The 22617-nt window shown below is 46.7% G+C and overlaps 1 protein-coding gene across 1 annotated transcript in view; it reads right to left on the bottom strand.

The window, feature by feature from the left end:
- LOC143130878 (uncharacterized) overlaps nt 1–22617 on the bottom strand; it is a 58785-nt gene that overhangs the window by 8101 nt on the left and 28067 nt on the right. The window contains exons 16-23 of the mRNA XM_076290137.1: nt 16276–16329; nt 7959–8003; nt 7476–7529; nt 5315–5368; nt 3725–3778; nt 3175–3246; nt 2855–2890; nt 1193–1237 (exon numbers count right to left, since the gene is read on the bottom strand). Coding sequence (XP_076146252.1) covers nt 1193–1237; nt 2855–2890; nt 3175–3246; nt 3725–3778; nt 5315–5368; nt 7476–7529; nt 7959–8003; nt 16276–16329 — 414 coding nt within the window. The remainder of the gene's footprint in view (nt 1–1192; nt 1238–2854; nt 2891–3174; nt 3247–3724; nt 3779–5314; nt 5369–7475; nt 7530–7958; nt 8004–16275; nt 16330–22617) is intronic.

Here is a 22617-nt window from a genome sequence, read left to right on the forward strand (position 1 = left end):
AAAGACTTCTGTAGTGATCAGTGCTGCAGTGTACTTTGGAGTCTGCATACAAGTTTGGAGCCTCTGCAGCTCTTTTCCTTAAATATCCCAGACAGCCATGCACACACACACACACACACACGCACGCACACACACACACACACACACACACACACACACACACACACACACACACAAGCCATGCACACACACACACACACACACACACACACACACACGCACACACACACACACACACACACACACACACACACACACGCACGCACACACACACACACACACGCACACACACACACACACACACACACACACAAGCCATGCACACACACACACACACACACACACACACACACACACACACACACACACACACACACACACACACACACACACACACACACACACACACACACAAGCCATGCACACACACACACACACACACACACACACACGCACACACGCACACACACACACACACACACACACACACACACACACACACACACACACACACACACACACACACACACACACACACACACACACACAAGCCATGCACACACACACACACACACACACACACACACACACACACACACACACAAGCCATGCACACACACACACACACACACACACACGCACACACGCACACACACACACACACACACACACACACACACACACACACACAAGCCATGCACACACACACACACACACACACACACACACACACACACACACACACACAAGCCATGCACACACACACACACACACACACACACACGCACACACACACACACACACACACACACACACACACACACACACACACACACACACACACACACACAAGCCATGCACTCCCATCCTCTATGACCTGACTAGCACTCCCACACACACACACACACACACACTCCAGCCATGCACTCCCATCCTCTATGACCTCACTAGCACACACACACACACCCTAACCCAACTACTGCTCCCACAACACAAGACAGAATGATTACGCAATCGTGTTCTAACTCCAAGCGCCAACATCGTGATTAATATCTGCGTTAGGATCTGAAGTGCTCATGTCTTCAAGCTTCAGTCGACATCTCTCTTCTGCAGTATTGGTGTGACACACAAGCTTTGCGCTTTCAAATGACCGCTGCTGCCCCCTGGTGTCTGTAAAGTGGTACTCACTCACCGGTGTGCCTGGGATTCCAGGGGTTCCATCGCTGCCTCGCTCTCCCTGAAAGCCGACAGCCGCGTTGGGTCGGGGGTAAGGGAGTCGGCAGGGGGTAGGGTAGGTTCAGGGAGAGATGGAGTGAGACAGGAAGAGAGAGAGAGAGAAAGAGAGAGGGAGAGAGGGCTGTGTTAGCATCAAGGGCCTTACCTGCAGTAGGCAGTAAAAGGTTATCATTTGCATTCCCAGCCACGGGGAGCCTCTGGGCTCCTCCTGACCTTTTCCCTGCCAGTCCTGTCTGCAGCAGAGTTAGCCAGCCACGGGGAGCCTCTGGGCTCCTCCTGACCTTTTCCCTGCCAGTCCTGTCTGCAGCAGTTAGCCAGTCCTGTCTGCAGCAGAGTTAGCCAGTCCTGTCTGCAGCAGTTAGCCAGTCCTGTCTGCAGCAGAGTTAGCCAGTCCTGTCTGCAGCAGTTAGCCAGTCCTGTCTGCAGCAGTTAGCCAGTCCTGTCTGCAGCAGAGTTAGCCAGTCCTGTCTGCAGCAGAGTTAGCCAGTCCTGTCTGCAGCAGTTAGCCAGTCCTGTCTGCAGCAGAGTTAGCCAGTCCTGTCTGCAGCAGAGTTAGCCAGTCCTGTCTGCAGCAGAGTTAACCAGTCCTGTCTGCAGCAGAGTTAACCAGTCCTGTCTGCAGCAGTTAGCCAGTCCTGTCTGCAGCAGAGTTAGCCAGTCCTGTCTGCAGCAGTTAGCCAGTCCTGTCTGCAGCAGAGTTAGCCAGTCCTGTCTGCAGCAGTTAGCCAGTCCTGTCTGCAGCAGAGTTAGCCAGTCCTGTCTGCAGCAGTTAGCCAGTCCTGTCTGCAGCAGAGTTAACCAGTCCTGTCTGCGGTCTCTGCTGGAACGTAAGAAAACTTCGACCGGTGGGAGCTCGGCCTGCGCTGCTGCTGCGGCTGCAAAGCCTCCGTCAAACGGCTGGTCACCCCCTGCTCTCTTTTGCCCCCCAGCCTTCTCCTTTTTGCCCCCTGCTCTCTTTTGCCCCCCAGCCTTCTCCTTTTTGGCCCCCCGCTCTCTTTTGCCCCCCTGCTCTCTTTTCTTTTGCCCCCCCGCCTCTTCTCTTTTGCCCCTCCCGCTCTCTTTTGCCCCCCCCCGATCTATTTTGCCCCCCTGCCTGTTCTCTTTTGCCCCTCCCTTGCCCCTGCTCCTGGGTGCTCGCTCCACAAATGGGATAACAGGCAGGTAAAAGGTGCTAATTACCGTAAAAATCACACATTACTAAATACGTGTGGTCGATTTGCCAATGCTTTTCCCTCGGGGCGGAGAACCATTCGGAGCCATTCGACAAGACGGCACGACTGAAGGGGAAAGCAAAGTCTAGCTCTCAGTAGCCGTTCCCCTCATCTAACAAAAATCCTCCAAATGAGCGATGCAGCGAGCTCCGTGTTCATTTCACACCTCTTGTGAAATAACATAATGACATTACTTCATCCCAAGAAAAACAATGTGAACGGTTCAATGAGCGCAATGAGCAATATCACGCTCACTCTGCTTGCAAAGAGGCCGTGCACGGTTGACTACCATCACTCTTTGCTTGGTGACTTCACACATGAATCTGCTCTCGTTGGCCTTGTTTGAAATGTCAGTATTGTTGTATCCGTGTAGACAGATCAAAAGAGCGGAATCATTATGAACGTACCTGATCTCCTCGAGGGCCCTCTTCACCTGGCTCTCCCTGGAATGAGGCAGGAAATGATCACTCATGACAACACACTAATTGCTCTCCATGAATGATGGTGACACAGGCAAGGAGAACTTATAACAATACGACCAATTATAAGGGATTCAGAAATTGTATATTAAATTGTAAATTGTAAACAACTTTATTGTACAGTGTTTGCAGAGAGCTCTATTCCGCCAGCATGAAAGTGTCTCCACGGCACAATGCCACACACTGACTGATCTAATGTGCCAGTGAGTCAGTGAATTTGTGTGTGTGTGTGTGTGTGTGCCCCCTACCTTATGGCCTTTGAACCCAGGCAGTCCCATTGGTCCTTGTAACCCTGGAAACCCCCCCTCTCCTTTCATGCCCTATAGTGTAAGAGAAATGTTTTTGTTGTTTTCAGCTTAGAGAGACTGAGTTTGTGTTGTGTTGTGTGGTGTTGTGTGGTGTGGTGTGTTGTGGTGTGGTGTGTTGTGCTGTGCTGTGCTGTGCTGTGTTGTGCTGTTGTGTTGTGCTGTGCTGTGCTGTGCTGTGCTGTGCTGTGCTGTGCTGTTGTGTTGTGCTGTGCTGTGCTGTGCTGTGTTGTGTTTGTGTTGTGTTCAGCTGAGAGGGAATCATTATCATGAGGAAAAACGAATGAGAAACGAGAACAAAATCAAGAAGACAAGAGGAGTAGAGGATGGGGGACAGGAGAACACAGGGCCTTTGGACAATACAAACAACAGAACTGAAGAAGAGGCCGAATAACACGAACGCAGGCTGGGATGGTGATGGGGTCTGGAGGTCAAGTGGTCAAGGGCGCATGCTGGGATGGTGATGGGGTCAGGAGGTCAGGGATGCACTCACCTTGGGACCTGACTCTCCAGGAGTCCCAGCTGCACCAGGATCACCAGGCGTGCCCTGCACACACACACATACACACACACACACACACACACACACACACACACACACAGAATCATGTGTAGACATTAATATTTAGAGAGAATGAATGAATGAATGAATTACATGGTGGGTGAATGGATGGGTTCACTTGTCACATGTCGCTCCTCTAAATTCCCAGAATGAGTCCTGCTCACAACACTCCAGAAACCCCATGTGTCCCTGAATTCCCAGAATGAGTCATGCTCACAACACTACAGAAACCCCACGTGTCCCTGAATTCCCAGAATGAGTCATGCTCACAACACTACAGAAACCCCACGTGTCCCTGAGGTATTCCTCTCTCTGGTTTTATCCTGTTTGTCCTCCCCATCCCCATCCACATATTACATCAGATACAAAACACACAGAGAAACTAAACTAAACACCAGGTTGAGCTTGCAGAGTGGGTCTGAGGGCAGTGCGACACACACACTCTGCACTCATCAAAGTTCTGTTCATTAGGAAGTTCTAAGGAGCCTGACAAAGAACAACAATACACTCTATGCACAACAAAATTCAGCTGCATAGAGTGCATTACACATTCACTTCAGTTTAGAACACTCTCAAAGAACAACACATTCACTTCAGTTAAGAACACACTCTCAGTGGACCTGTGGGCTATACTACGAATCTCAATTAGTGGGTTAGCAAGGTATGTTGCGCTCTAAGCCAGGGTATGCTGTGACACGAAAGTGGCTCTGTTTTAGTGTCGCTGTATCACCATGGTGTCTTATGCGGCCAACCAAACCTGGTCGGGAGCAGGTTATGTGCTAAGTTATAGCTCAAATCGTGTAAAACCACCGCCTACTGACCAATCAATTATCTTGAAAACAAAGTTATCTCACGTGTAGGATTCTGTCATATATCTTACAGGTGGAGCTCTGCCTCTACAAACATTTTGGATCTCGCAGGCGCTTTAACAGTGTTGTGCGCGCAAATATGCCACTATGGACGTGCATACCATATAACATCTGATGACAATCGATGTATCTGATGTTATAGGCTAGACACTAGTCCGCAGTGTAGATTACGCTATCGCTTATAAATGCGGAAGTAATCGTTTTTTAATTAAAGCGGTCTTGTGAGTCTCCACGTTTCACGATTGGCCAACATCGTCCCAACACCGAGAATGCGCACAGATCTGAGCTGAAAGCCTAGTTTTACAAATATATCACATAACTGCTATTGTAGTATCACTTAACTTACAGTATACCCCTGAGTTAAGGCTTTGTGTAGGTTTGATATGTCTAGATATATCAAACCTACAGATATATCTATATCTGTAACCTACAGATATATCTATATCTAGATATCTATATCAAACATTCAGATATATCTATATCTAGATATATCTGAAGTATTCTGGTCCAGTACCTGTTTAAATCTGGATGTGCGCATTCTTTTTTGTATTTTTTGATATGTCTAGATAGCCTAGGTATGTCCCCACTGGCTGTAGCATTAGTGAAGTAGCGGATAGCGGTGGCGGCTTTCTTCCCATAATGCCAGACTCACCTTTGGTCCCTCAGGGCCATCCAGTCCAGGTGGGCCCACTGGGCCTCCAGCCCCCTGAGGAAAACAGAGAGAAGAAATTATCATGGAAGAGGTGCTAACTCATTTAGCTAGTCAAGAAGAGGTGCTAACTCATTTAGCTAGTACAGAAGAGGTGCTAACTCATTTAGCTAGTCCATGCTAACTCATTTAGCTAGTCCAGAAGAGGTGTTAACTCATTTAGCTAGTCCAGAAGAGGTGCTAACTCATTTAGCTAGTCCAGAACAGGCGCTAACTCATTTAGCTAGTCCAGAACCTCATTTCGCCAAACTCTCTGAGCGCTCTGGTGTGTGTAAGTTACTGTATACCTTTAGCCCTAGCTTTGACATTTTGACATTTGTTTGTTTGTTTGTTTGTTTAAAAAGACCCTGTGCAATAACACAGGGACGTGCTATAGACCCTGTACATGGGGATGTGCTATAGACCCTGTGCAATAACATGGGGATGTGTTCGTCTTAGCAATGTGCTTCACACTGCTCCCCAACAAGATGGTTCCACACAGAAAAATACTCTGTGACATACTCTGTGACATGCTGTGACATACTGTGGGAACAACAGTAAAACGCAAATCGATGTCAGTTTTGGGGAAGGCAATGTTTGAGTACATTTTGAAGCTATGAGATTTCGTACTAAAGCACACAATTGATAGCCTAGAAATCTAGACGCACCCTAGCGGCAGCAAATTAATTTGCTCAGCCTGTACGTCTAGTATCAAACCATAGGGATTTCTATTGGCTGACGCCGTGGACTTCATCCAATCACAGCGCTCTATTTTGTTAGAGAGTCTTAAGGCGGGCTTAACAGGATAACGACAGTCCTGCGACGTTAAACAACAAAGAAGGTGGCTATGGCGAACGAAGAGCGGTTGTTTGAATCGGCGTTGGCGTCAACTTTGGAGGAGTTGGACTTGTGCTTTTCTTTGAAAGTTGAGCAACACAATGCACTTAAGTCATTCCTTTCGAAGAAGGATGTATTTGCCGTTTTGCCGACCGGATACGGATATGGTCGTAGCGCTGGCCTATTGCATGCCTAGGCAGTTTGAAAGACAATTCTCTGCCCCCCCCCTTGGATTAAGCGAGGTGAATGGTTCGATTCCAGACTATACATTTCAATGATATAGGATGGCCCGCCAGGCTACACAATTGATCCTAATCTGCTGAATTATTCATTGTGGTTGAATTATTAATAGCTTATGACTTTGCATCCTTGTGCACATTTCAAAACAAAACATTTTGAAGTCATAATTTGGGCAGATTATTATGTGGTCTGAAGCTAGGGGCTTGTTCTGAAGTCATAATATTATTGGGCAGATTATTGTGTGGTCTGAAGTCATAATATTATTGGGCAGATTATTGTGTGGTCTGAAGGGCTTGTTCTAAAGCCATAATATCATTGGGCAGATTATTGTGTGGTCTGAAGGGCTTGTTCAATGTGAGTTAATAGCAGAGATCTGTTTGTGAAAGTGGTACGCTGTGGTAGGCAATAATAGTGAGGCCTTCTCCAATCTGAGGTTTCATGCTCCATTGAGGCATAGTAAACAGGTGTAGTGTGTGTGTGTGTGTGTTTGTGGAAATAGGATTAAATGGGTAGTTTTGTAAAAAAAAAAAGTGATACTAATTGCAAATACAAACATATTCTATTAATATCATTAATCAATATTCCCTCCTTACTTAAATTTATTTTTCAAAAAATGAATTATCTGCTATTTTCAGTGTTTTGTGTTCTTGAGAGTTATGATTGTTTCACCTTTACAACATAGTTTAGCCTGCACTACACCTGCAAACCAACAGATGGCAGCAATAGATCCGCTTGAGATTCAACCAAACTGGCTGTTCCTCCAACTGACCAGCAGAGGCCAACCTAATGCCTCTCTCATCAAAGGCAGCCTACAGTAGACTTTGAACAACACAACACCATAACAAACACTTATGGTGTTGGACTCACACAACAGCAGTTTGATTGTTCCAAACATTATCACAGCAGTGTTAGACTGGTGATCAGCCTTAGGGTCCAAAGACAAATGAATTGTGATAGTTACTAACTAGGCATACCTTTCAACTTCTCAGGTGCCATGTGTTCTAGGTGTCATGATGTACTGCTGTTGCAGTGTGTGTGGTTCTCTTACCGGAGGTCCTTTAGGCCCGAGTGTCCCCATCTCTCCTTGGGGTCCTTTCTCCCCCTGTGGACAGACAGCAGGAACCTTCAGATCCCTGGACAGGACACCTAATCCACTACAGTATGGCACTTAACATCACACCGGTCTTCTCTTTCATCAGAACACTGGAGCCGACATGTCCAGCACGCCACTCCATCATGTGCTTCTTACTCATGATGCCTGGCTTCACTCTCTAGAGTGGAGTCTATCCAAACACACTGACCCCAAATGAAGTGACAGTTTGAATGTCAATCTCCAACATCAGTCCCAGCCACATAACTACCGGATCTGAGGGCGGAGTCTGGGGTCCGACTACCTGATCTGAGGGGCGGAGTCTGGAGTCCGACTACCTGATCTGAGGGGCGAAGTCTGGGGTCCGACTACCTGATCTGAGGGGCGGAGTCTGGGGTCCGACTACCTGATCTGAGGGGCGGAGTCTGGGGTCCGACTTACCCGAGGTCCAGTTTGGCCAGCTTGTCCAGGAAGACCTCGAATGCCCTGCGGATGACACAGCCAACACACATGCACTCCATTACATCCTCCTGGTGTTACACTGCAGTGCACTGACCCCCCCCCCCCCCACACACACACACACACACACAAACACACACACACAAACCCACACACACACCCACACACATACACACAACCCCCAAACCCCTTATTCCCCCAATTAATCATGAACAGCTTCTCTTGTTACAACTGCGGAGTTGCCCCCCTACAATTTAATCACATGCTCTGCTAAAGTCATTTTCAGACGGGAGAGTCTGCCAAGAAAAAGCAGTGATACGCAGCGCGCACCCCGTGTCAGCGGTCACTAGGCACCTGAGCGGGACAGCTGGGGGGTTTTTTCACTTCATCAAATTGGAAATGTCTCCACCACCACCCCCATCCCCAACCCCATCCTCACTTCCACATAAGCCCTTCTCCACTTGAATCTGACAGTCACCTTATTTAATACCAATTGAAAAGAGGGCAGCGTTAGCATGCAGTGGTGGTCTGTCAAAGAAAATAGGCCTGAGAGAGCTCCTGCCAGAGTGCTTTTTTATTGCTTCCTTTTAAGATGTCTGAATAAAACTGCCTTGTCTAGCAGGCTTGTCATTATGTTGAAAATTACATTTCATTAAACATTTTGAAGATAAAACATGTGAATAGAAAACAATATGTAGAACAGGGTTTTGGATTGACACAGAATCACTTGATGCTCTGCCAACTCTCAGCTTAAAGGCATCTCTGACAGAATGAACGGCACCCACATAGCACTACCTACTAGCCCCACAGGACACATAGCACTACAGTACTCCCACAGGACACATAGCACTACAGTACCTACTAGCCCCACAGGACACATAGCACTACAGTACCTACTAGTCCCACAGGACACATAGCACTACCTACTAGTCCCACAGGACACATAGCACTACAGTACCTACTAGTCCCACAGGACACATACCACAGGACACATAGCACTACAGTACCTACTAGTCCCACAGGACACATAGCACTACCTACTAGTCCCACAGGACACATAGCACTACAGTACCTACTAGCCCCACAGGACACATACCACAGGACACATAGCACTACCTACTACTCCCACATGACACATAGCACTACAGTACCTACTAACCCCACAGGACACATAGCACTACAGTACCTACTAACCCCACAGGACACATAGCACTACAGTACCTACTAACCCCACAGGACACATAGCACTACAGTACCTACTAGCCCCACAGGACACATACCACAGGACACATAGCACTACCTACTACTCCCACAGGACACATAGCACTACAGTACCTACTAGCCCCACAGGACACATAGCACTACAGTACCTACTAACCCCACAGGACACATAGCACTACAGTACCTACTAACCCCACAGGACACATAGCACTACAGTACCTACTAACCCCACAGGACACATAGCACTACAGTACCTACTAGTCCCATAGGACACATAGCACTACAGTACCTACTAGCCCCACAGGACACATAGCACAGGACACATAGCACTACCTACTACTCCCACAGGACACAGCACTACAGTACCTACTAACCCCACAGGACACATAGCACTACAGTACCTACTGGTCCCACAGGACACATAGCACTACAGTACCTACTAGCCCCACAGGACACATAACAGTCACCTTATTTAATACCAATTGAAAAGAGGGCAGCGTTAGCATGCAGTGGTGGTCTGTCAAAGAAAATAGGCCTGAGAGAGCTCCTGCCAGAGTGCTTTTTTATTGCTTCCTTTTAAGATGTCTGAATAAAACTGCCTTGTCTAGCAGGCTTGTCATTATGTTGAAAATTACATTTCATTAAACATTTTGAAGATAAAACATGTGAATAGAAAACAATATGTAGAACAGGGTTTTGGATTGACACAGAATCACTTGATGCTCTGCCAACTCTCAGCTTAAAGGCATCTCTGACAGAATGAACGGCACCCACATAGCACTACCTACTAGCCCCACAGGACACATAGCACTACAGTACTCCCACAGGACACATAGCACTACAGTACCTACTAGCCCCACAGGACACATAGCACTACAGTACCTACTAGTCCCACAGGACACATAGCACTACCTACTAGTCCCACAGGACACATAGCACTACAGTACCTACTAGTCCCACAGGACACATACCACAGGACACATAGCACTACAGTACCTACTAGTCCCACAGGACACATAGCACTACCTACTAGTCCCACAGGACACATAGCACTACAGTACCTACTAGCCCCACAGGACACATACCACAGGACACATAGCACTACCTACTACTCCCACATGACACATAGCACTACAGTACCTACTAACCCCACAGGACACATAGCACTACAGTACCTACTAACCCCACAGGACACATAGCACTACAGTACCTACTAACCCCACAGGACACATAGCACTACAGTACCTACTAGCCCCACAGGACACATACCACAGGACACATAGCACTACCTACTACTCCCACAGGACACATAGCACTACAGTACCTACTAGCCCCACAGGACACATAGCACTACAGTACCTACTAACCCCACAGGACACATAGCACTACAGTACCTACTAACCCCACAGGACACATAGCACTACAGTACCTACTAGTCCCATAGGACACATAGCACTACAGTACCTACTAGCCCCACAGGACACATAGCACAGGACACATAGCACTACCTACTACTCCCACAGGACACATAGCACTACAGTACCTACTAACCCCACAGGACACATAGCACTACAGTACCTACTAGTCCCACAGGACACATAGCACTACAGTACCTACTAGCCCCACAGGACACATAACAAATACAGTACCTACTAGCCCCACAGGACACATAGCACTACCTACTAGTCCCACAGGACATCTCTGGAGGGATCTGGGGAGTGCTACTTCAGTGCTACTTCAATACTGTTTTTATTGGAATTATGTTTGAGAAACTCTCTTGCTTCTTTGTCAGCAGAGTGGTGCTATACGTGGGGGCGAATGCGTGGGTATACGTGGGGGGAGTGGTGCTATACGTGGGGAGGGGGGGGGGGGGTGCCTTCCCAAGGAAACAACACCACAAATACAACCCCCAGCTCCGCCCCAATCCATCAACACAATACCAGCAGCCATGGAGCCACAACATCAGACAGAAAGCCAAAAGCCCCCACTCAAACTGCTACTGAGCACACGGGCCATAAATATCCACCCGCTGAACAGTCCTCTCAAGAACATGTCTCCAGAGACACTCACCGCTCTCAGCCCCCCTGTTCTATACGGGTCTGTCTCCAGACGATTAAACACGTAACACATTACTGCAGAGCTGGGAGTACTGTGGATTAAACAAACAGGGTTGCCAGGATGTTATCTTTGGGTGGGAATTTGGCTTATTTGGGGGGCAACAAAAATAGCTAAATGCATTCTTTTTTGGAGTGTCAGTCATATCCAATGGAAAAGAAAAGATACTCGATAGGATATATTTTTAAGTGTTTTAGTGTTTAGTGTCAGAATGATTGCATTGATACCGATAATAACGAGACTAATGAAGAATGTTGATACTTTTTTTATTTGATTTAATTCGGGAGCCAAATCACAACCTTGGAGATCAAAGACTCTACTTGATATTTAGTATTTGAATATTTCACATGATTTTTATTTTGACTGACGTTTATCTTTAATGACATTACATTGTAGACTATGGGTGGCGTGAAGGTCAAATTGAGCGCTTGTCATTTTAAGAACGTGAGAGTAATTAGGCTTCAGTCTCACGGTTTTAGGCTAGTGGACAATAGTGCATAATGCATAAGAATATTCATTATGTTTTCTATGTAATTAGTTTAAATGCTCAAAACAAGTACAAGTGGAATAAAATTGTTTCATATGATGAACTAGATTAATCAAAACACACAGGGTCAGGCAGTAGTGGTAAGTTTCTCTGTGTTATTTTATTTGTAAATAAATAGCTTAAGACATGATGTGAATTTATGATTTCAGGCCCACAGTCAAACACAGTTGTTTTATGAGCGGCATAGTATCAACTCATCTTTCCCCGCAATAGAAAAGGGAGGCATGCACAAGGGTTAAAAGTGCTGCTTGCTATTTTTATTGTTTAGTATGGAAAGCCATGCCATGTGTTGAGATATTCCACTGAGAGTAATGGGTGTGGAAATGGACGCTGAGTTGTGTGCAAAATGTAAATATGATTACATTTCATGTAAATTCAATGTTAAATTTATTGTGAACTGTTTATCAAAGCAGCTAGCCGCTAATATCTTCGGAAAGCAAAGGCGGTGCGACGAGGACTTTGTGAGCAATTCAACAAAGAATTTGTTCACAATGCTCTCCCCCCCGTAGACACGTCCCTGCCTGTGATAGTTTTCCTACACGAGCGAGCGAGAGTTAGAGAGAGCATGAGAGAGAGAAATAAAATAAAGGGAAAGAGATACAAAGAAAGAGGGAAGGAGAGGAGGAAGAAAAAAGAGAGAATGAGAGAGGAAGAGAGAGAATAAGAAAAATCAAAGAAAGGGTATGTGTGAAAAACAAAGAAAGGTTATGTGTGAGAAAGCAAGAGGAAATAGCAAGGCCAAGAGAGAGAGAGAGGGGGGGAGGGAGAGAGAGAGAGAGAGAGAGGGAGAGAGGGCTCGAGACAGGAGAGGCAGCAAAGACTCCCCTCTGATCAGGATGGAGGCATGCAAAGGACTCTTTCTCTCCTCTGATCTATGAGGCATGCAAAGACTCCCCTCTGATCAGATGAGCAGCAAAGACTCCCCTCTGATCGATCAGAGGGGAGTCTTTGCTGCTCATCTGATCAGAGGGGAGTCTTTGCTGCTCATCTGATCAGAGGGGAGTCTTTGCTGCTCATCTGATCAGAGGGGAGTCTTTGCTGCCTTCCTGTTCAGAGCCCCTCTCTTCCTGTTCAAAGCCCCTCTCTTCCTGTCCAGAGCCCCTCTCTTCCTGTTCAGAGCCCCTCTCTTCCTGTCCAGAGCCCCTCTCTTCCTGTTCGGAGCCCCTCTCTTCCTGTTTAGAGCCCCTCTCTTCCTTTTCAGAGCCCTAGCCCCTCTCTTCCTGTTCAAAGCCCCTCTCTTCCTGTCCAGAGCCCCTCTCTTCCTGTTCAGAGCCCCTCTCTTGGCTACTGAGGCCGTGTGTGATACTGTGTCTAACAGCACCAGAAAGCACTGCCTCAGTGATCATCAGAGATGGACACACAGCTGCCCATCCCACCCATCCATGTATGGCGTCCCTGTTACCAGGTTACAATTACAATGGCGACCTGATGTCATAGGGGGTTCCCAGTGGTTCCAGTGACCCATGTCATTTGAGCATATTTGGCCTCAGTGTCTGGATAATCCCTTACTGGCTATTACTGTGCTCCAATATCTGCAAGATCAAGGGGTGACCCCCCTTAGCATGGGAAAGCATCCTGACGCCTTCCATGGAGGGTGGCTGAACAAGGGTGGAGGGTGTTGACAGTGCTAATCCCCATTGCAAAATACAGTTCTGGTGTCTTCCAGTTGGTTGTGGGTTTCTCGCTCCAGTTTGGGTGTTGGGAAGTGGAGACAATTAAAGCAGACAGGCCAAGCTGAGGAGAGGTTCATAAAACGAGTGGGAGCAACTAATGAGAATACCAAACTCCCAGGGTCTACACACACACAAACACACACACACACACACACACACTAACACACACACACACACACACTAACGCACAAACACAGAAACATGCATAAACACACAGGCACACATACACACTCATAATCACGCACATCCACACACATGCACCCACATACACACAGCACTAACATGGCTTCCACAGCACAGGAAACAAAGCTGTCGCACTGACTATTGCTAATGCTTCTCAGTATCACAACCTGCGGTTTGTTTAACAGATCCCTCTTCTAAGGGCTCGTGTGGAAAACAAGGCGAGTGTTAACTCACTGCAGATGCTGCCCAGCCCTCGTCAAGATCATTGTGATTTTCAAGACACCTGTGGTTAAACCGAGTGCAAACAAGCCTGGGCGAGACCCAAAGCCCCTGCAGTATCTGTTGAAGTCGTTTACAGCACTGTTTTTTCCCTGGGAGTGACACTAAAATGTGGAGAAACAATTTTCTTCAAGACTTTTAAAATAATCACTAAACATTGTGGCACCTCAGAAAATGGTGGCAGTCTGAGTTTTTTGGGACGGGGTCCGGATGTTTTGGCCCAGATAAAAATCCCGATGAGCCTAATTTCCGGATGGTTCTTTGAAGAGGTGGAAGAGTGTTTGGAGTACCAAAGGTATGCTCCTCTCTCCTGTTGACTATGCTGGCTCCTGCTTTCCTGGGCTGGCATAGGGCGGCTGCAGCCTGCTGTGAAGGCTGCTGGTGGCAGGATGCTTTGTAAACATTGCGGTTTTGTAAAGTGCTGTTTGGAGCCTGACCAACACAAGCTGGGTGCCTGTTTACAGCACAAGCTTCCTCACGTCCTCTCATCTCCATGCAGACACCATTGCAACTGTTAATACTTCAGTGCATTTCAATGAAAACAAACATGACACGTTAAACATTAAATAACTGTTTCAGGGCAAGTTCATTTTTTGTCCGTAAGTTATTTCAAAAAGTGATACTTTCATAATCTAGATTCATTACACATAAAGTTGAATATTTCAAGACTTTTTTTTGTTCTAATCTTGGTGATTATGGTTTTCAGCTCATGGAAATAAAAAATCCAATATATAAAAATATTAGAATAAAGAATGGTAACACTTTACTTACTAATCGACATAAGAGTGACATGACACTGTCATTAACACATGACACTGTCATGACACATGAACCATAACCCTAATCCTAGCCTTTACCCTAACCCTAACTCTAACCCTAAGCCCTAACCCTAATGCTAACCCTAACTTATGACAAAAACCGAATAACACTTAATGACAGAAGTGTTATGTCATAAACGTTTATGACTTGTTTATGACACGTTCATGACAGTGTCATGTCACTCTTATGTCGACACTGTCAAGTAAAGTGTAACCTAAAGAATTTATAATACAGAAATGTCTACCTGAGAAGCGATCTAATCAGCTAATTAAGTATAAGTATACTCTTTTGATCCCGTGAGGGAAATTTGGTCTCTGCATTTATCCCAATCCGTTAGTGACACACAGTGAGGTGAAGCACACACTAATCCCGGCGCAGTGAGCTGCCTGCTACAACAGCGGCGCTCGGGGAGCAGTGAGGGGTTAGGTGCCTTGCTCAAGGGCACTTCAGCCATTCCTACTGGTTGGGGTCGGAACCGGCAACCTTCCGGTTACAAGTCCGAAGCGCTAACCAGTAGGCCACAGCTGCCCCTAATTAAGTCAAAACACCAGCAATGGTTTTCTGAGTCTTTAATTTCTCAGTCTGGGCAGAGGAATAGACCTTTCCCACAGTGTTCTTGTTTTGAGATGCACCTGTACATGAAGGCAAAACTGTTCCCTAAATCCCTTCATAGGGTTATGTTTTCAGATGATTTCTTTCTGTAGGCCTGATCACCAAATGTACAAAGACTTCAGGGTGCACTGTGCAACAGCATCATCACATCATATGAACTCCTCTGACATTGTTAATTTGAACTATGGAGCCATTTGAGAGGATAGGCATCCTTATTTTCAAAACAGTGTGACTTGTCTTTCTCCAAATGCACTCAAACATACTGTATAGCTCATTGCAGAGGTGGTGCCATCTGTATGGCTGCACCTGTTGAACAGACAGCTGAAACACCTCGAAGTGTCTCTAACACCATGTCCTAACAGGATCCGAGCGAGTGACTGTCAATGTTATCTGTCTACACGGAGTCCGTTAAATAAGTCCTTCTATTGCGTCATGTTTCTTAATCAAAATAGCAGAGCAAAGCAAGCGACAGAAAGAAAATAGAAACCGGGCGTCCGACAAAAGTTATCTCAAAACGTTGCCTTGCATTGCGCTGCTTGCATCGCTTGCAGTCAGGACACTCCAATTGAAAACAATGTATTTTAAGGGGTTTTATCGCTAATGCTAGCTCACATCGCGTCCGGTTAGGACATGGTGTAAGACTGCATGGAGAGAAATGCTGTTGAAAGACTGTTTATGACTTCTGTGTAATGGAACAGTGTGGACCTCTGTGTCCTCTTCACGCCCGCCATCAGAGATGACTTACCGGCACTCAAAGATGACTTACCGGCACTCAGAGATGACTTACCGGCACTCAGAGATGACTTACCGACACTCAGAGATGACTTACCGGCACTCAGAGATGACTTACCGGCACTCCTTGCGTCCCATCAGGACCTGGCAACCCGCGTTCCCCTTTATCACCCTGCAAAAAAGAAAAGCCACGCAGTAATTAGATTATTCAATCTAGCGATTCATTCTAAGAGGTGCTTTAGTGTCTCACCTCCTCCTGAGGTGAATGAGTTATTTCAGTGTGTGTGTGTGTGTGTGTGTGATTTCCTGTCAGTATAGGGGTGGCATGCAGTCCCATTCTCAGAAATGTCCAGATACTCCTACTAAATCATGAGACTAAAACACTGAATTTTGTTAAGTGTCGAACATTATGGTCAGCTATTCTGTCTGAGGCTCTTGCCAGAGGCTTTAAAGGTGGCGTCCATAGGAACCAGCTTCTGTGGCTGCAGCTGAGGCACTCCAACATATATAGCGGAAGATATTTCACACACCCACAGACCATCCTCTTTCAGCGCCTCCACAGACCTCCAGTGAATCCGAACCAAAACACTTCAGCAGAAATAAACTTGAAAATAAAAATAAACTTGTTTTGGCCGTATGGGACTCTTCCCAAAAGCTGGGATTCTGATGGCAGGTCGTGGTGATCATTACACGACGTCTCCATGACCCACAACAACCTGGTCAGGAGTGACTGGAATTCATGTGACCCGTCTGAAACCTCAGACAGCAGTCTAGAACCAAACCGTGGAATCTCACGCGAGATGTGGACCAGAACCATGGCATCTCAGACGGACCGCAGTGAAGCGGGCCAGCTGGAGGAGCGATGTTGGCCCAGCTTAGTCCAGGAGAAGTCTGGTCCTCTGGGAGACTGGAGAGGTGAAAACACTCATTATGGCTCCTCTGGCCACACCAACCTCCAACACATACGGCCCGACCATCACAGAAGACAACAACACAAATCTTACGCTAAATACATAATGAAGCATCACTTTATCTTAATTATGTGACCTCGAGGCAGTTATACAGCCACATGTTTTTCTGCATTTCCCTGCCTCGTGCCGACACTGGGTTGATGGATAGTGAAGCAACAGGCCTTTCAACGGATCACAATATCTCAAGTGTTGTGTCACTCTTAAAGAGTGGACTCACTCGCACTTGAAGACGGCTTTGCCAGGAGCAAATGTGGGTTAACGGCTAAATGTGTCTGCGTTACAAGAAGCAGTGGTGAGGAAAAGAGCTTATTAAACTTTGCCACGAGTAAGCTCTTTTGAAGTGCCCTGCCTCATTTAACATATAAAAAAACATGCAAGCAGCAAAGGCTTTTATTATGCAAGGGGTGGCAAAGAGTCGGCTACAAGTGTTTTTATTCGCTCATTTCACTATTGATATCCAGCTACTGTTGCGCATCACAGCATCAGCTTTTTACAACCATGCACAATATGTGGGGTGCACATGGAATCACTTGCATTGTGCAAAGACTTGGCTTTTTGTTTTTGATTTCCATCATTGACCTCACTTTAGATAGCACATGTTCAAGCTTGATAACACACCACCACAGACCCCACTGTTGTGAATATACTAGAAGTAAAAATTCGGAGCAGCACAGATGTAGTAATAGCTATAAACTTTAATTAAGGTGCACAAAAGGGACTAACGTTTCGATGCTTCATGCATCTTCCTCAGAGTCTGTTCACACTGTTGTGAACATTGTGCCGATGTACAGTAGGAGCAAAGCACACGTGTCAGACGCATGTGGGCTGGTGGAGTTAGAGCAGGAGCAGAGGAAAGGCAGCTGAACGTGTGTGTGTGTGTGTCGGTGTGTGTGTGTGTGTGTGTGTGGCGGAGTTAGAGCAGGAGCAGAGGAAAGGCAGCTGAACGTGTGTGTGTGTGTGTGTCGGTGTGTGTGCGTGCGTGTGTGTGTGTGGTGGAGTTAGAGCAGGAGCAGAGGAAAGGCAGCTGAACGTGTGTGTGTGTGTGTGTGTGTGTGTTTGTCGGTGTGTGTGTGCGTGTGTGTGTGTGTGTGTGTCGGTGTGTGGTGGAGTTAGAGCAGCAACAGAGGAAAGGCAGCTGAACGTGTGTGTGTGTGTGTGTGTGTGTGTGTGTCGGTGTGTGTGTGTGTGTCGGTGTGTGCGTGTGTGTGTGTCGGTGTGTGTGTGTGGTGGAGTTAGAGCAGCAACAGAGGAAAGGCAGCTGAACGTGTGTGTGTGTGTGTGTGTGTGTGTGTGTGTGTGTGTGTGTGTGTGTGTGTGTGTGTGTGTGTCGGTGTGTGTGTGTGGTGGAGTTAGAGCAGCAACAGAGGAAAGGCAGCTGAACGTGTGTGTGTGTGTGTGTGTGTGTGTGGTGGAGTTAGAGCAGCAACAGAGGAAAGGCAGCTGAACGTGCGTGCGTGCGTGTGTTAGAGCAGGAGCAGGAAAGGCAGCTGAACGTGTGTGTGTGTGTGTGTGTGTGTTAGAGCAGGAGCAGGAAAGGCAGCTGAACGTGTGTGTGTGTGTGTGTCGGTGTGTGTGTGTGTGCGTGTGTCGGTGTGTGTGTGTGTGTGTTAGAGCAGGAGCAGGAAAGGCAGCTGAACGTATGGAAACAGTCCCTGACGAGTGAGACCTCGTGCCGAGTGAGGCCGTCGTTCTGTTGAACATGCTGTGAGAGGTCAATCAATATACAGTAAGTCACAGCGTGAAAGTGATAGGTCTCAACTGGACTTTACGTACACAGCAAACCCATCTGACAGTCCTTTACAGTAAGTCACAGCGTGAAAGTGATAGGTCTCAACTGGACTTTACGTACACAGCAAACCCATCTGACAGGTCAATATACAGTAAGTCACAGCGTGAAAGTGATAGGTCTCAACTGGACTTTACGTACACAGCAGACCCATCTGACAGGTCAATATACAGTAAGTCACAGCGTGAAAGTGATACGTCTCAACTGGACTTTACGTACACAGCAGACCCATCTGACAGGTCAATATACAGTAAGTCACAGCGTGAAAGTGATACGTCTCAACTGGACTTTACGTACACAGCAGACCCATCTGACAGGTCAATATACAGTAAGTCACAGCGTGAAAGTGATACGTCTCAACTGGACTTTACGTACACAGCAGACCCATCTGACAGGTCAATATACAGTAAGTCACAGCGTGAAAGTGATACGTCTCAACTGGACTTTACGTACACAGCAGACCCATCTGACAGGTCAATATACAGTAAGTCACAGCGTGAAAGTGATACGTCTCAACTGGACTTTACGTACACAGCAGACCCATCTGACAGGTCAATATACAGTAAGTCACAGCGTGAAAGTGATACGTCTCAACTGGACTTTACGTACACAGCAGACCCATCTGACAGGTCAATATACAGTAAGTCACAGCGTGAAAGTGATACGTCTCAACTGGACTTTACGTACACAGCAGACCCATCTGACAGGTCAATATACAGTAAGTCACAGCGTGAAAGTGATACGTCTCAACTGGACTTTACGTACACAGCAGACCCATCTGACAGGTCAATATACAGTAAGTCACAGCGTGAAAGTGATACGTCTCAACTGGACTTTACGTACACAGCAGACCCATCTGACAGGTCAATATACAGTAAGTCACAGCGTGAAAGTGATACGTCTCAACTGGACTTTACGTACACAGCAGACCCATCTGACAGGTCAATATACAGTAAGTCACAGCGTGAAAGTGATACGTCTCAACTGGACTTTACGTACACAGCAGACCCATCTGACAGTCCTTTATACTGCCTTTGTGTCTGCCTGCACAAATTGAGTTGAAATGCTAAATGCACCGTTGTTGAAATGTGCCGTTAGGAACAATACACAGACTGAAACTGAAAACCCATTCATGACGTTAAAGTGAGCCAAGAATATGGTACTTCTGCAGCACACTCTGGGTTCAAACGTGTTTGTACTAAAACTCTCAGCGAACCCAAAACTCGACGTCTTTTTCCTCTTACATGAATTGGAATGTGACGCCACTATTCCATCGGTCTCAGGAAACATCCAACTGGAGCCGTTCTGGTGAGACGGCCGTGTTTGTTTACTTCTTCCAGTCGCTAAACTCTTTTATAAACATTTTCACTTCTTTGCTTCCAAGCTTGTCCACAGTGGCTGAGTTGTGGGAGCCCTCTTCCATGTATCGGACTTCTCACTGCTTTTTAATCAAGTCGGCCCAAACATTGATTTTGGACAACAAATGGAGCAACGCGATCACCCTGTGCTTCTGCTTCTATTCCAGAACACAAAGGCTACACAAAGGCCACCATTCACAAACAAACACACACACGCGCGCACACACACACACACACACACACACACGCACACACACACACACACATACACGCAGACACACACATACCCACCCCCCTTCACCCACACACACACAAACAAACACACACACGCACACACACACACACATATACCCACCCCCCTTCACCCACACACACACAAACAAACACACGCACGCACACACACACACACACATACCCACCCCCCCTTCACACACACACACACAGGTAAGATCTCTCTATCTTACTCTTCCTCCCTTTTAACCTTCACCAGACACACTGTGTCCATCTCTCTGTTTCTCTCTCCATCTCCCTCTCCTCTCTCTCTCTCTCTCTCTCTCTCTCTCTGTCCATCTCTCTCTCTCTCTCTCTCCCCCCATCTCTCTCTCTCTCTCTCTGGGTTGTGGGCACTACATTGCCATTCAGACTCAGTTTAGACCTGAGGTGGACACAGTGTTGGCTTTATTACACCGTGCCCAGCCGAGTCCCACTCCTGTTTACACACGCCACCTCAGAGACTGGTAGCTAAGGGACCACACCTCTCCAAATGACATACACACACACACACACGCACACACACACACACACACACACACACACACACACACACACACACACACACACACACACACACCTCTCCATATGACATACACACACACACACACACACCTCCAAATAACACACACACACACACACACACAAACATACACACACACACCTCTCCAAATGACATACACATTCTTGAGCCTGCATCTCTTCTGTACCGGTGTGGAGTGAGTTTAAACACGAAGGCCACATGCAGGCCAGCGGTCACTAGGGGAGTAGTGTCCACTCACAGCAGTCACTAGGGGAGTAGTGTCCACTCACAGCCACAGACCCAGCGGTCACTAGGGGAGTAGTGTCCACTCACAGCAGTGATTAGGGGAGTAGTGTCCACTCACAGCAGTGACTAGGGGAGTAGTGTCCACTCACAGCAGTGATTAGGGGAGTAGTGTCCACTCACAGCAGTGACTAGGGGAGGAGTGTCCACTCACAGCAGTGACTAGAGGAGTAGTGACCACTCACAGCCACAGACCCAGTCATTTATCTCCTCAAGGGGTTGCAGTTTCACTTTGATTTGATTTGATTTCACAAACACACACACACACACACACACACACACACACATGCATACATACATACATCTTAGCGAATTACACATTATCATTAAGCCAAGTCCCCATGTCCAGCCCTCACCCAAATCAAGCTAGAGTGCCCTATCATTACTACTTAAAAATAACATCGCAATAATGATGGAAGTTATCTCTTGGAGGGATGGCCAAATTACAAAGCACTTGACTGCGTGCATCTGGATCTATGTCAAAGTCCCAATGAGCACATGTCTGAAGCAGAGGCCATGTAATGGGGGAACGGGGGTTAGCTGGGTAGAGTTGTCCATAGATCTAAAAGAGCATTTGAAAACCAAAGGCACTTGGTAATATTTTGCTTTGCTTTATCTGAGCAACTTAAGTGTGTAAAGAGATAGTCTTATAATTTCAAGCCACACAAGTCAGACAATAAGACTGATCTCGTGGTTGGTCTTGACCTATTTCAGCTAAAAAGAGGAGAAGTTTAGCTGTTCGTGGGATCGAGCCTATTTCAGCTAAAAAGAGGTAGAGTTTAGCTGTGTGCCGAGTCCGGTGTTCGTGCGTTGTGTTGGATTGCGCGGCTCGGTCCTTCATGCGGCTGGGCTTGATCCCGCGAACAGCTGCACCTCAGAGCGGATGTCGAGCGTGTTGACAATTGAGCCGAAATCCCCGAGTTGCTCACTCAAAAAAAAGCAACCAACTTAGCGAGAAGGGGAACGTTTCACTAATGAGACCAGATTGTTCTTATCAGTAAAGCCTTTGTACACACAGTTATAAATGGTTTGTTCATAGTAAATAAGCCTACATCTAAAATGTCTTTATAAATCATTTTTAATACAAATGATGAAATAATAACTTGTTGATGAAGTAATATTTCCATTAACAGTTGGTACATACACATGCACAAATGATTAGTTAACTTAAACATGTCAAATGAATTAAAGGCCAAGGGCACAATGGTGGAAGCCGGAGCTCGAACCCAGAACATTTTAGGCTACTGCA

This window comes from Alosa pseudoharengus, unplaced genomic scaffold, assembly GCF_046254945.1.
Source record: "Alosa pseudoharengus isolate Yale_2024_CS ecotype anadromous, Long Island Sound unplaced genomic scaffold, YU_APseudo_1.1 YU_APseudo_1.1_scf_18, whole genome shotgun sequence".
Taxonomy (NCBI): domain Eukaryota; kingdom Metazoa; phylum Chordata; class Actinopteri; order Clupeiformes; family Clupeidae; genus Alosa; species Alosa pseudoharengus.